Source organism: Thamnophis sirtalis, unplaced genomic scaffold (assembly GCF_051295495.1).
Source record: "Thamnophis sirtalis isolate CommonGarterSnake01/CBP01778 unplaced genomic scaffold, rThaSir2_p1.2 scaffold_2, whole genome shotgun sequence".
Lineage (NCBI taxonomy): Eukaryota > Metazoa > Chordata > Lepidosauria > Squamata > Natricidae > Thamnophis > Thamnophis sirtalis.
The window spans coordinates 27,843,881-27,858,661 of NW_028261382.1; the positions used below are offsets into that span (position 1 = coordinate 27,843,881).

The 14,781-nt window shown below is 44.4% G+C and overlaps 1 protein-coding gene across 4 annotated transcripts in view; it reads right to left on the reverse strand.

The window, feature by feature from the left end:
• Positions 1 to 14,781, reverse strand: part of NEK6 (NIMA related kinase 6) — a 76,296-nt gene that overhangs the window by 28,419 nt on the left and 33,096 nt on the right. For 2 of the 4 annotated variants that reach the window (XM_087704569.1, XM_087704570.1), the window contains exons 3-4: positions 9,053 to 9,181; positions 6,700 to 6,762 (exon numbers count right to left, since the gene is read on the reverse strand). In XM_087704569.1, the coding sequence (XP_087560695.1) occupies positions 6,700 to 6,762; positions 9,053 to 9,181 (192 nt within the window). Of the gene's footprint in view, positions 1 to 6,699; positions 6,763 to 9,052; positions 9,185 to 14,781 lie in introns of all 4 variants that reach the window. The other 2 variants (XM_087704567.1, XM_087704568.1) reach the window with 1 other exon arrangement.

Consider the following 14,781-nt stretch of genomic DNA (forward strand, 5'->3'; position numbering starts at 1 on the left):
TCCCGTGTCTGTCTGTCTATCTCTACTTCTATCTTTCACTCACTCGCTCTATTTATATTTATATATATCTATATATCTATGTCTCTGTATCTCTATCACTCTCTCTCTCTCCTGTCTATCTCTCTATCTCTCTCTCGTCTGTCTCTCTCTCCCCATCTATCTCTATCTTCTATCTATCTATCTATCATCTCTCTCTCTCTCTTTCCATCTCTCTCTCTTTATATCTATCTATATCTATCATCTATCTATCTATCTATCTAATGTCTGTCTATCTCTATCTTTCTATATCTTCTCTATCTCTATCTCTCTCCTGTGTCTGTCTGTCTGTCTATCTATTTCTCTTTCTCTCACTCTCTCTCTCTCTCTATATATATATATATCTATATCTATATATCTATGTCTCTGTATCTCTATCACTCTCTCTCCTGTCTGTCTGTCTATCTATATCTCCTATTTATCTCTCTCTCTCTTTCTCCCTCTCTCTCTCTCTCTATCTCTATTTAATTTGTGTGTGTGTATGTGTGTGAAAATCTTTATTTTCCCAAGAAAAAAAATGAACTTAGAGTTTGCTTGGAATCTCTCTTCCCTCCCTTGCAATTATCTTTCTCTTTTTGAGATTTTGCAATTATTCCCGAGACAGAATTAGAGCCACAATTGTCAATCTAATGTCCCCCCCTCCCCGAAATTTCACCCTTGAGTAAAAATCTCTCTCACAAGGCACAAAATAAGAAATTGTGCTTCATTTACACTTAGGACCGTCCTGTGGTGAAGAAGAAATGGAAATGAAATACACTTTCACAACTGCAATGACTGCGTTTCTCGTTTTGCTGCCAAAAAGGAACTTCGCAGCTTCTGTTTTCTGCCTAAAAGCCAACAAGAGAGAATTGGGGAAGAAGGACAAGGCTCAAAACAAACTGACTTTGCGCTGGCACTAAGCCATGGCTTCCCCCGAGTCAACTGAACTGACATCATCGTCCTTATGACCTACCATCTGAGTCACTCACGAGGAGAAACATACTTGGGGAATGAAGAATTCTTGCCAATGAGAATCAAGTAAGAACAACAGGTACCCTCTGAACATGGGTATGGGCCCCAGGGGATTCTGGGACCTGTAGTCTGGAGGCAGGGGCGGGATTGAAAAATGTTAGCAACTGGTTCTCTGCCCAGTTGCTGGGGGCGTGGCCATGGGGGTGTGGTCTCCTCAGCCTTCTCACGGCAGGGGGGCATTTTCGCCCTCCCGAGGCTCCAGAGGCTTTTTTTGAGCCTCCGGGAGGACAAAAACTGTTTCTGGACTTCCAGAACTTCCAGTAGGCCCATTTTTCACCCTCCCCAGGCTCTGGAGGCTTTCTGTGAGCTTCCGGGAGGGCAAAAACCTCCTCCCGGGACTCCAGAGGCCTTCTGGAAGCCAGAAATGGGCCCGCTTCCAGACTTCTTACCTTCGGTGGTGCCGAAACCATGTACTCAATGAAGTTTTGCACAGAGACATTGGCAGCCTCGAGTGTGCTCATTTTAGGTCTGGCTTGTCCTTCAGGACGGCAACCAGTGGTGGGTTGCAGGCGGTACGACCTGCGTACCGGAGCCTGCCCGGAGCGTCAGATACCGTTCTGGTAAAATGCTCCAGAGGGCCTGCCCGAGCTCCTTACCGGTCTTTTAAGTCTTCAGCGCTTCCGCGCGCGTCCACAGCGTGTACAGCGCCTGCGCAACGCTCGGCTGAGCAGCTGGAGCGTTGCAGAGGCTCGCAGAAGCGGTAAGACAACGCCGGGCCCCTTCCAGAACCCACCACTATTATTTTCTGCTCTTCCGCATCCAGTTGAAAACCATCGGTGGTTCTCCTACAAACAGAGCTACGCCAGCACGTTTTCGCCGCTGTCTCAAACGCCCCCAGCCCGACCCCAAGAGCCCTCAGCTGCTCTTCACCTGTTCTACCAACATCTCCAGGAAAAATAAGGGCGTCCAATCTGTGTGCCCCCCTCCCCCTCCCCTGCCAGCTGGGAGGCTGGAGGAAGCAGGATGGGACCTTTGCATCAGCCCCATCTTAAGTGCAGAGGAGCCCACCAGACTCCAACTTAGGCAATCAAATGCCTTCTTATCTTATTTTTTTTTTAATGCCGTCTAAAAGTCGGAAGGCCTGGAATGTCTGATTTGTATGCAAAGAATGCGCTGGTGGAAAAAGCATTCAAAACAATAAAGGCAGCCACTAAATAAAAGCCGGAATGCTTATAGGCAAGTTGTCGATTACAGCTACATTACGGCTTTCCCTTTCTTCTCCCGCCTTCCAAATGGGCTACTTTCCGTATCTTCAGAGGCTTCAGCGCCTCTTCAAATGAGACAGAGGCTTCGGCCTCTGAGAGACATCATGTTCCGATGCCATTTTGCCCCTCCAGTTCCCGAAAGTGTCGTGTTCCCGAGCAGGAATTGGGGAGAAAGACAAAAACATGACAGACGTTGGAAGGGAGCTTCGAGGTCTTCTAGTCCAACCCCCTGCTCAAGCAGGAGGCACTATAACTATCTGGGGGAAATGCTTATCCAATGTCTTCTTAAAAACCTCCAGTGATGGAGCAGCCACAAATTCTGGAGGCAGGTTGTTCCACTGGTTAATTGTTTTCAGTATTGGGAAGTTTCTCAGTTCCAGGTTGCTTCTCTCCTTTGATTAGTTTCCATCCATTGCTTCGTCTTGCTTACTGGTGCTTTGACCCCCTCTTGACTCCCTCTTTTTTGTGGCAGCCCCTCAAATACTGGAAGAATGCTATCATGCCCCCCCCCCAGTCCTTCTTTTCCTAACGGTGAGGACAATTAATCAGTGGAGTAACTTGTCTTCAGAAATTGTGGGTGCTTCATCACAGGAGGTTTTTAAGACTGGACGGTCAGTTGTCTGGAAAGGTATAGGATCGCCTGCTTGACCAGGAGGCTGGACTAAACGACCTCAATGCCTTCTAGTCCAAGTCTATTCTGATTTCGATTCTTCGCTTCTCCTGCGACGTTTCCACCATAATACTAGAAGGCTGCTAGTAACTTGGCCGTCTTCAGTACGTAGCTTGTGGCTGAAAGCTTTGGTGGTGTTGTGGCCCACCAGTGGCCTGCGGAGTTGGCAGCAGATTCGGACAGTGAGGAGGTTGGGGAGGAACATGGGCTAGTCCTGGAGTCTGGGGAAGGCTCTGTGTCGGAGGCAGGGAGGGGGACAGAGCTGTCTGACAGTTATCAGCTGCCTTCAGAGTCAGACATCAATGAGGCAGAAGAACAGCTGGAGCCTGTTCCCAGTGTGCGCATGCGCAGAGCGGCCAGACGAAAGGAACAGCTAAAGAACAGGGGTCGATTTGAGAGTAAGGCTACAGGTGGACGGTGAATGGCCCCTCCCATAGAGAATAAAAGAGGAGCGAAAGGGGAGGGGAGCTTGCAGGAGACAATTAGTTCCTTCCTGCATTCTTGCCAAGTATGGCGGCGTCTGAAAGATATCGGCCTGGCCACTCTCCAAGCCTCATCAAGGTCGGCAATTGTGAACTCTCTTGAAAGGACTGTGGGAGAGGAAAGACTTTCCTGGAGAGGAATTCACTGTACATTAAATAAAAGGGGTTTATCGGGGCGAGGACTCAGCTCCGTGCCGCTGGGGAAGCCTCGGTCAGAACAGGTGGAAGTTACGCATCTCTGTCCTTCATCCCTAGTTCACAGGAGCATCGCAAGAGGTTGGTTTATACCTGCAGAATCTGCATAGAGGTGTACTTTTTTTTATCTTTTGCCAAGGGGGCCCTTCAATTATGAGTGATGAGATGGAGTTATTGATTTGACAAGCTATTAGCTGCACGGGAGCTGCAGAGAGCGAGCGAGCGAGCAAGAGCGGTCCAGTTGCTGATGCAAACAGAACTAGCCATCCACTTAAAAAAAAAAAAACACCGAGTAAAACCCCCAAATAGCCTTGCCCTCCCAGACCCGATGGGAAAACTCTTGGCACCTGCATCAAATTATCAGAAAGTGCTGACCTAACACACATCGTTAAAAAAAAAAAATGGCTTCCCGGGCTTGGCGCCAGGAGCTTTCGCTTGGATGTGGCTCGCCGCTCAGACGAGGGATTTACGGACATCTTGGCCAGAGATCTGTCAGGTTCGATCGGGATGCTCTTTCGAAAACTGGGATGGATTTGAAAGAAATGCCCAATGGGCAGAGAAGGGACTAATGGATCCCGGGAAACATTTGTAACACAATATGACTTCCCCGTTGCGGGTCGGGCGACAGCTCTGCAAGGATTTGACCGGCTGAGATGACACACTCTCTAATGCTTCCTAACAAATTGGGCAAGGCGCAGAAAGAGGCCGGTTGAAAAAAGGACCCTATAAAAATTGAGAAAGATCTTCTGAGGCAAGTCCAGAGGTCTTCTACTGCAGTGGTCTCCAACCTTGGCAACTTTAAGACCTGTGGACTTCAACTCCCAGAGTTCCTCAGCCAGCAAAGCTGGCTGAGGAACTCTGGGAGTTGAAGTCCACAGGTCTTAAAGTTGCCAAGGTTGGAGACCACTGTTCTACTGGATCTTCAAATGCATTAAATGGTTGTCTCACTTGGATAGAAGATGAGCTCGTGTCTTGCTTTCTTTGAGGCCCAAATGGTTTTCTCCTAGTTCCCATTTCGGCTACCTGAAGAACAAGCCATCTAATGAATTCCCTACCATAAATTACAGATTAACAGAGTTGGAAGGGACCCTGTAGGTCATCTAGTCCAACCTCCCAACCAAGCAGGAGATCCTACCCTACCCTATTTCTGACAAAGGCAGTCCTTCTTGGAAGCTTCCAGTGATGAAGCTCCCACAATTTCCGAAGGCAACTTCTGTTCCATGGGTTGATTTTTCCCACTGTCAGGAAATTTCTCCTTATTTCCAGGTTGAATCTTTCCTTGTTCAGCTTCAATCCATTGTTCCTCGTCTGGCATTTGAGTGCTTTGGAGAATAGCTTGACCCCCTCCTCTCTGTGGCAGCCCCTCAAATATTAGAAGACTGCTATCATTTCACCCCTAGTCCTTCTCTTCACTGGACTAGCCACACCCAGTTCCTGCAACTGTTCTTCATATGTTTTAGCCTCCAGTCCCCTCATCTTCTTAAATAAATTAGATTAACAGTTTCCCCCAGCTCAGATACAGACACAGATGAAGAGTTGGAAGGGACCTTGTAGGTCATCTAGTCCAGCCCCCTGCCCAAGCAGGAGACCCTACACCATTTCTGACAAATAGCAGTCCAGTCTCTTCTTGAAATGGCCCAATCAAGAGACTGCGAAAAAAAACATACGGTACACAACAGCCTAATCGAGGAAACCTCGGAAGAATACTCCAAACGCACACTAACGGGGCAAGCCATTTGAATATAAATAGCGTAACAAACCCAACCCCACTGCCTTCTAGCACTGATGATGTTACCTAGTTGGGTCACGAAACGTTTGGAAGTAAATCGCCAAGCGCAGAGAGCACCAAAGGACCCCACAGTTGAACCCTGAGCTATGAAAGATTCCCAGGGTCTATTGGTATCGATTTCACAAACCAGATGCAAACAGATGTTCAGCTCTTCCTTTGTTCCCAGAGATCTAGGTCAAAGTCTTGACTCTGGCCAAGCGAGGACATTGCTCAGATATGGGGAGGCCTTAATTAAATCCAAAAGTGTAAGGGAAAAAAGGCCCATTAGAAAGTGTACAAGGCATTCGAGAGGAATGTGCTAATTAGCCCCGTATCATCTCTGTACGTTTTTCTCTTCACAGCCCGGCTAATGCAATATTCACAACTTAACATCTGGTTTCCTGGTGAGATTGACACGGGGAAGATCTGTAGCTGCCTTTGGGCGTCTTACACGGGTGGGAAGATCTTGATTCCCTTGTCACCCCGAGCGCTCCCGGTTTCGCCCACCCCTTGATCCTAACTGGTGTGGACATCTTGGCTGGGCTCCATCTCATACCATCTGGGGAAGCCTCTCCCCCGCAGCTTTCTTCCGAGGAAAATTAGCACCGTCATGCTGCAGCTCCCCATCCCCATCTTTGATCTGGCAACCTGCACTTTCCCGTCAACTTCCACTTAGCGCCTCTCAGAAACCGGCTCAGATGCGGCCTCCTCCTTGGGCAAAATGGTGCCGGTGGAAGGTTGCATTCTGTCCTGAAACTAAGCAGGAAGCCCACTCCTCGTCCCGATAAAACCCCTTTTATTTAGGCTAAAGGGAATTCCTCTCCAGCAAAGTCCCGGCCAGCAGTCTTTCATGAGATTTCACAACTACAGATCTTTATCAGGCTTGGAGAGCTGCCAGGCCGATATCTTCTAAACTCCACGCTCTAGCAGCAATTACTTGGCAAGAAGTCAGGGATAGATCTTCACCGTAATGAATTGAACTAATTGTCTCCTGCAAAATCCACTCCCCTTTCGCTCCTCTTTATTCCCTCTGGGAGGGGCCATTCACCATCCACCTGTGGCCTTACTCCCAAGTCGACCCTTGTTCTTTAGCTGTTATCTTCATCTGGCAGCTCTGTGCATGCGCAGATTGGAACAGGCTTCAGCTGTTCTTCTGCCCCACTGATCTCCGACTCCGAAGGCAGTTGATAACTATCAAATGGCCCTGGCCCCCTCTCTGCCTCTGATGCAGAGCCCTCATCAGAGCCTTCCCTAGACTCAGCTGTCTAGGTAACAGTACAAAATAAATGCATCTCCGTTTCAATAAGCATTCAGGTTTGGAGGGATTCTTACCTTCAAAAGATCTATCTCTTTAATGCAATCTTGTCTGGCCTTTGCGTCCATCATCTCGAATATCTTCAGAAAGAGGAAGGGAGGGGGGGAAAGTTGCACGTTTAAAGGCACACACAAAACGAGAGTCTCACAATTCTCAAAAAGCTGTAACCCAGGAGTGAAATTCAGCAGGTTCTGACAGGTTCTGGAGAACAGGTAGCAGAAATGTTGAGTAGTACAGAGAACCGGCAATTACCACCTCTGGCTGGCCAAGGAGAGAATGGGGATTTTGCAGTATCCTTCCCCTGGAGTGGGGAGGGAATGCAGATTTTGCAGTATCCTTCCCCAGGAGTGGGGAGGGAATGGGGATTTTGCAGTATCCTTCTCCCTGGGGTGGGGAGGGAATGCAGATTTTGCAGTATCCTTCCCCAGGAGTGGGGAGGGAATGGGGATTTTGCAGTATCCTTCTCCCTGGGGTGGGGAGGGAATGCAGATTTTGCAGTATCCTTCCCCAGGAGTGAGGAGGGAATGGGGATTTTGCACTATCCTAACCCTGCCATGCCCACAGAACAGTTAGTAAAACAAAATTGAATTTCACCGCTGCAATAACCTTTTTCTTTTTCAAACTTGCCTGCACTGCATTGCTCATGTTTCTTCAGGCTTAAATAACACCCGCGTATAAAGCAAACAACAACAACAACTAGCAACCAATAGAAAAAGTGAAAACATGAAAATCCGAAGCAACTGCCATCCATAAACTGAGTGCAAATTTCGAGAGAAGATGCTGAATGTACCAAGAAAAAAACATTTACAAATAAAGACCTAGCAGTTTTTGTTTTTTTTAAAAAATCACATTACGATGGTGTTTTTTTTTTGTTGACTAAATAAATTTGTTTTCTTCGGCATGTAACACCTACTAATTAGAAAACAAAAAGACTCTTCACGCCGAAATCCATTTTTGGAGCTCAGCCGATTATATTTTATGGAAGGGGAAGTACCAGACTCACGGTAGGCCTCGGCTGGATTGGCGGTGATTTGTTCGATGGCGGTTTGGAGTGACAACGGTTGTTAGGGATGTAACCCTAGTCTTGGCTTGACAATGTATATAAGCCATGATTGTAACCAATGTATCTGTTACTTTAAATGCTAGAGAGATGTAATTGGATGCTATTGCTTTAAGCAGCCATATAAGGAAGTAGGAACTAGTACGGATGCTCCTTGATGCTCCTGATGTTTCCTAAGTTTTACTGATTCTACTGTTGTTCCTGATAGTTACTGACTGTTACTGTATGAGCTTAGTATTTTGGAGAGAAGACCGTGTATTGGATGGTGGCTAGTCTGTAGTATGTTAGTTACCTGTCTACATAGTGAATTGTGAGTTGAGCAACTGCAACTTCAACGTATTGTAAATAGACTGTGTACATAACTCAAGACTGTTTATAGTGCATACCCGAGAGTTGACTGGTGGAATTATACATCATTGAAAACAGTGATAGACAAATATAAATGGTTGGTAAATCCCTTTCATATTGGGATCTGGGATTATATAAAGGTATATTGTTATTAAACAGACAATCAAGAATGTAAGGGAATTAGGTTTATTGGGAAAAAAATTAATTGTAATTGAATATACGTTGTACAATGAAAGTGATGTATTTAGTTATATTAGATGAAAAATCTGGGATTGTAAATGTAATTGAGAATATGGATGCAAAAACACTGGTAACCAAACGACATGCTGTATGTAATGGATGAGATCATTTTTTAAATATTTTTTTTCATGTTTAAAAATAAAAAAAAAAGCTATGAAAAAAAAAGACTGCTTATAGTCTGTTCTGGAGACTGACTATTCTATTTTTGTTACGCAAGTAAAGCTATTATTTGTTTTACCTTCGGTGGCTGTGAGTGGCATCTTATTCGTTACTAACTTCTGCTGCAAGAACTCTAGTCTCCTAACGGGGATAGACTTAGCAACGGTGTTGGAAAAAGTGACCCATGACTGGTCCTCATGCTTATGACCATCACGGCCTCCTGTTGTCACAGAGTCGTCAACCGGCAAGGACTTGGGCTGACCAGGCTGACAATGAATTTGGTACAGTTTTTACCTGTATCAAAGGTGCTCTTTTTTTTCTTCCAAAAGGTAACTTGGACTTTGTTTCTTTTGGAAGAGGTTTCGCTTCTCCTTCGAGAAGTTTCTTCAGTTCTGATGGAATGGCTTGATATTCAATCAGAACGGAAGAAGTTTCTCGGAGGAGAAGTGAAACCCCTTCAAGCTAAAACAAGAGTCTGGCTGCCTTTTGAAGAAAAACCGAAACACGTTTAGAACAACCGTGACCTGGACGAGTTAAGAATCTCCTTAGAGGTGGAGTCTTACCTGCACTTTTTTTAACGCCACCGGTTTCCTGTCCAGGAGGCAAGTCGCTCTGTAGACCTCGCTGAATTGTCCTCGCCCAATTTTCTTCTCAATCTGAAAATCTGCTAAAGTGCAGCGATAGAAGTGTCTCTGCTTGAGAGAGGGGGAAAACAGCAATTAAATCCGTGCATATTTTACGTGGGACATGACAAGGACAAGGCATTTGCGCGAGGCCCATTTGGCGCTGCCTTATTCTCTGTTCAGGTTTCTTTTTTTTCCTAACACCCCCTGAAAAATATTATATCTCGCTCTGCCGAGACACCAAAGGCTTCCCTGCTCCAAAGTTCAAACGAATTCAGGATGAAGCCTTAAATAACTACAAAGGTTATGGCGGGGGTCAGCAACCTTGAGCCACAAAGGTCCTAACCGGAAGCCCCCCGTTCAATTCTGAAGCCGTCTGGAAGTCCGGTTCCCCCCACCATAGAGTCTCCTCCTAGCACGGCGTCCTTTTTCCTGTACCTGTCCTAACCGAAAGCCCTATCAATTGTGGCGCTGACCAGCGACAGGGAGCCACAGCAGAGGGATGAAAGAGCCACATGCAGCTCCAGAGCCTTGGGTTATGGGTTCATTTTATTGTGACCTTTGTTAATGTTTCTTTCCTAGGACAGAAGAAGGAAAAGAACATTTCTTTCTGACACAAGATATGATGTTTGTAATGCAGAAGGAAATATTCTGGGCTGTGGCCTTTTCTATTGTTCTGACCTAGGCTTACCAGAATCACAAAACAAACTCCTTGTCCTGCAAAAAAAACCCAACACTTTTTATTTGATTTATGTGAGTGCCTGGCATTCACATCCAGAAAAAGTCCCGGCAATAAACCTTTCAGGGTATAATTGCAACAACAGACCTTATCAGTCCTTGGATAGTTGCCAGGCCAAGAACTTCCAGTTGCAATGCTGTACAATGAAAAATATCTGGCAAAGAGTCGTTGTGAGGCACAAACTGAGATATGCAAATCTTCTCAATAATAAGTGAACTAATTGTCTCCTGCAAACTCCACTCCCCGTTTGCTCCCATAAGGAATGGGCCATTCAACATCCACCTGTGCCTTTACTCCCAAGTTGGCCCTTGTTCCTTAATGGTTCCCTTCTCCTGGCAGCTCTGCGCATGTGCACACTGGGAACAGGCTCCAGCTGTTCTTCTGCCTCACTGATCTCCGACTCCGAAGGCAGCTGATAACTGTGGGACGGTGCTGGCTCCCTTTCTGCCTCTGACACAGAGCCCTCGTCAGAGCCTTCCCCGGACTCCAGGACTGGCCCAGGTTCCTCCCCAACTTCCTCACTGTCTGAGTCTGCCGCCAGCTCTGCTGGCCACTGGTGGGCCACAACGTCTATCTCCAATTGTGTTGTTTTGGAATTTATGGAAGTAGTCTTCTGCAGAAAGCCCTCTTCTCAACGGATTTATAGGGAATTGAGAAGGACATTTGACGTTCCACCACCAGAAAACCATTAAAGCTAATATGGAAAAGCCCTGAGCAGTATTTCTCAACAGGGAAAGATGCAGAACACTCTTTCTCAACCTCAACAACTGGAAGATGTTGGCCTTCAATGTCTAGAGTGGGTTGGTTGCTTGGAGAAATTCTGAAAGTTGTAGTCCACATATCTTCAAGTTAATGAGCTTCAGCATATAGCGTTGAAAAGAGTTAAGGGAAATCAGTGATCCTATAGAAATCTATCGGTCTAAAAAGGGTATTTAAAAAATTGCTAGGAGGATTCAAAATCCCTTTTTAAAAAAATTGATAGGAATTATGGAATAATTGGAAATTCCGGCTAATGCCAGGAATTTCTCCTTTGACACCGGTGGTGGAAATGGAGAAATTTCCTAAGATTGGAATGAAAGAATGGATTAGTAAACTAAAAGAAAGGGAATAAACCTACTCAAGAATATATGTTGTTTTGGAGGGGATAAGGGTACAATTGGAATATATTGTATATATTTTTAGTTGTTATAGACAAAGAAATATAAGGGGGGGGAAACAAGGTCTTTGGGGGTGGGAGTGAACTATAATATTAGTTTTTTCCCCTTTTCCTTTTTTCTTTCTATTTTTTTGTATTTAGATGAATATGTCTATGTTTGTATTATTTGCATTTTTTTAAAAAAATAATCACAGGAAGCTTTCAAAATAATAATAATAATTTAAAAACCCCATCAATATTCCGGTACAAATCAATTAATTTAATTTAATTAGATTTATAGGCTGCCCAATCCCGGATCAACATGTTATCCGAAGAACTTCTCCATCCGAAAAAACAAACCATGGTGGCGGGAGCGTGTTATTTCCTGCACGGTGGTTCTAAAATATGCCTTGAAATACATCTTAAGGAAAAAGTTGGCTTGTTGAGCCCCGTTAAGATTGGGTGATGATTGAGAGCTTCGGAGGACAAATATCCCTAATTAAACCCAGGCAGCCACAGAAAGGAACTTCCGTTGCGGCCCGAAACAAAGGGAACAAATCAGGTCAAAACATGCACAAAACGCCTCCGAGCGATTAGGATAATCCATGTTCTGGCTGCTTTCGAATACGTACGGCTAATGTGGGTTTATACAGTGAATTTCTTAAGAGGGAGAACATTAAAACATAGTAGGCAATCAAGGTACGTTTGACAAGCTTAAACTACCTCTCCACGCCCTTCTATTGTTATAGAAAACACTAGTGGGTGGTGAGGAAAAGGGGTGTATGTCCCCTTGGCAACTTTACAACTTGTGGACTTCGACTCCCAGAATCCCCCAGGCATCATGAAGATTTCTGAAGGCACCAAAACAGTCAACAGATGGGGACGAATCTTTTTTTTTTTTAAATAGAAACAGAAGGATTTACTGCCGTAAATGACCACATTCCGTCATCTCACTTGAAATTACAGCATTTTCCGGGGTGAAATATACTGGAGTGTAAATTTAAATGTTTTCGTTTTTTAAACTTAAGATGTTTACATTGAAAAGTTTATCTGGGAGACAAGGAATCCTTCAGAAGTCAGTTTTTATTGCCTCGCTGGTATAAATCTAACACAAGCCAACGTTTGACCAAAATCAATTTGGTAGATTAATTGCAAGTCCTAAAAAAAACCTAAATCTCCCCCCCCCCCCCCCGCAGCCAAACAATATAAGCAGGTGAAAGTTTCTCATTTGAGTTACTGGCAGCCAATAAAATTTCGACCATCCTACACCATTGCAAGGCTGGTAAGAAATGACACAGGCAGCAATTATATACCACCCCATATATAGTTACATCCTCGTTTTCTCTAATTAGAAAGTCCCGTTTGTCACAATGAATAGGCTGGCTGAAACACTATATATATATATAAACAGGAAATGAGGAAGGTGCAGTTATTAATCCTCCTTGAAATCTGGGGACACATCGTCCAAAAAAACTACAAACACAAAACAAACTTGGTGACACCCAGCGAGTTTTTCCAAGCTTAACTGCAACCAGCCTTTTGTGACTGTGAAAGTTGTGTTTAGTCTCCCATCCCCATCCACCATCAAATGCATCATCTCGTTTCCCCAATTAACACTTTTTTCTCCTGCTTAAAGACTCACTCGCAACTTAGAAAAAATTCCTTAAAGAAACACGTTCTAATATTTCGATTATTTTCGCTGCCTTCCTTTCAAAACTCCAAGAGGTGCAGATTTAACCCAGGAGGAGAGCAGTCAAAATTTCATTTTATATAGATAGATGATAGATAGATAGATGATATATAGATAGATAGATAGATAGATAGATAGATAGATAGATAGAGATAGATAGACAGACACACAGATATAAATAGATATATAGATATATAGACAGACAGACAGACAGACAGATATAGTAGAGATAGATAGATATAGAGATAGATAGATAGACAAAGACAGATAGATATAGAGATAGGTAGGTAGGTAGGTAGGTAGGTAGGTAGGTAGGTAGGTAGGTAGGTAGATAGATAGATAGATATAGTAGAGATAGATATAGAGATAGATAGATATAAATAGATAGATAGATAGATAGATAGATAGATAGATAGATAGATACAGAGACAGACAGACAGACAGATAGGGATATAGAGATATAGATAGATAGATAGATGATAGATAGATAGATAGATAAATAGATAGATAGATATAGTAGATAGATAGATAGATAGATAGATAGATAGATAGATAGATAGATAGATAGATAGATAGATAGATAGATAGATAGATAGATGTGTTCTTACACAACAGACACACAAACATGGCATGGAAGAGGGCATGCTGTTATTTGTAATAACATGGTTAAGGGTAATTATCAGTTGATAAGTCTGGCTTCTCGTAGGCTTGACTCTTATAGTCTTATAGTCCGAAAAATACGGTATATATTCTCAACGTGTGTGGGGGGGGAAGGGTTGAGAATATATACCGTATTTTTCGGACTATAAGACGCACCGGTGTATAAGACACACCAACGTTTCCACGCTCTTTTGGAGGGGGGGGAGAAGGTATGTCTTATAATCTGAAAAATACGGTATATAATACATATATATGTGGGGGGGGGGCAGTGTTGACAATAAGAGTCAAGTCAACGAGAAGCCATAATTACCAACCAATAATTACCCTTAACCATGTTATTACAATTAACAGTAGGCCCTCTTCAATGCCTGTTGTGTAAGAACACATCCTAATCTCATTCGTGGAATAATTACACAAGTGCCATTCTGCCAAATGAGGCTGTAATTAACCCTAATTGCTCACAACGTAACTCGGCTAATTCAAGGAGATCAATTACTATTAAACAACTTAATAAGACAAATTGCCGCCTTAGAGAAGGGGTCTGGGCACAAACCCACCACCCCCGCATTTACAGGCAACTGATCGTTGGTGCAAATTCCATAGCTGGGCCCAAGTAGATCAGCCAAAAACTCTCCATGTGCACATGGTTTTTGCACAACTTCTCAGCAACGATCAGTTCACAACTAACACTGGTGTTTTCGGGGTCAATGAAGCTGAATAATTCAGCTATAGACAACAAATGGATGGCATGCAGGGATGGCATTCACTTAAAAGAGTAAAGGTTCCCCTCGCACATACGTGCTAGTCGTTCCTGACTCTAGGGGGTGATGCTGATCTCCGTTTCAAAGCCGAAGAGCCAGCGCTGTCCGAAGATGTCACCATGGTCATGTGGCTGGCATGACTCAATGCCAAAGACGCACAGAACACTCTTCCCACCAAAGGTGGTTCCTATTTTTCTACTTGCATTTTTTACATGCTTTCGAACGGCTAGGTTGGCAGAAGCTGGGACGAGTCATGGGAGCTCCCTCCGTTATGCGGCGCTAGGGATTTGAACTGTCAAACTGCTGACCTTTCTGATCAACAAGCTCAGCATCTCAGCCACTGAGCCACAGCGTCCCTTTCTTTCCCTACCAATTTGCAAAAACGAACGTGTGCCTTCCGCACATGCGCTTTGATTGCACACATAGCTTGCACGCATGTGTGTGGCTTGAAAATGTGCCTAAATAGGACGGCATACAGCTGGGGCTGGTGGGTGGGCCCACCTGCAATTTCAACTACCGGTTCAGGCCGGTCTGAATCAGCTGAATACCACTTCTGATGGTATGTCACCCATCAATCAATAGAGAAAGAACAGTGTTGTTGTTGTGTTTCAACCCAGAAAGGCACAATTGCAGGTGTTATGACATCCAGGGACCAAAGAGCTGTGAATGAAACACATAGGAGAA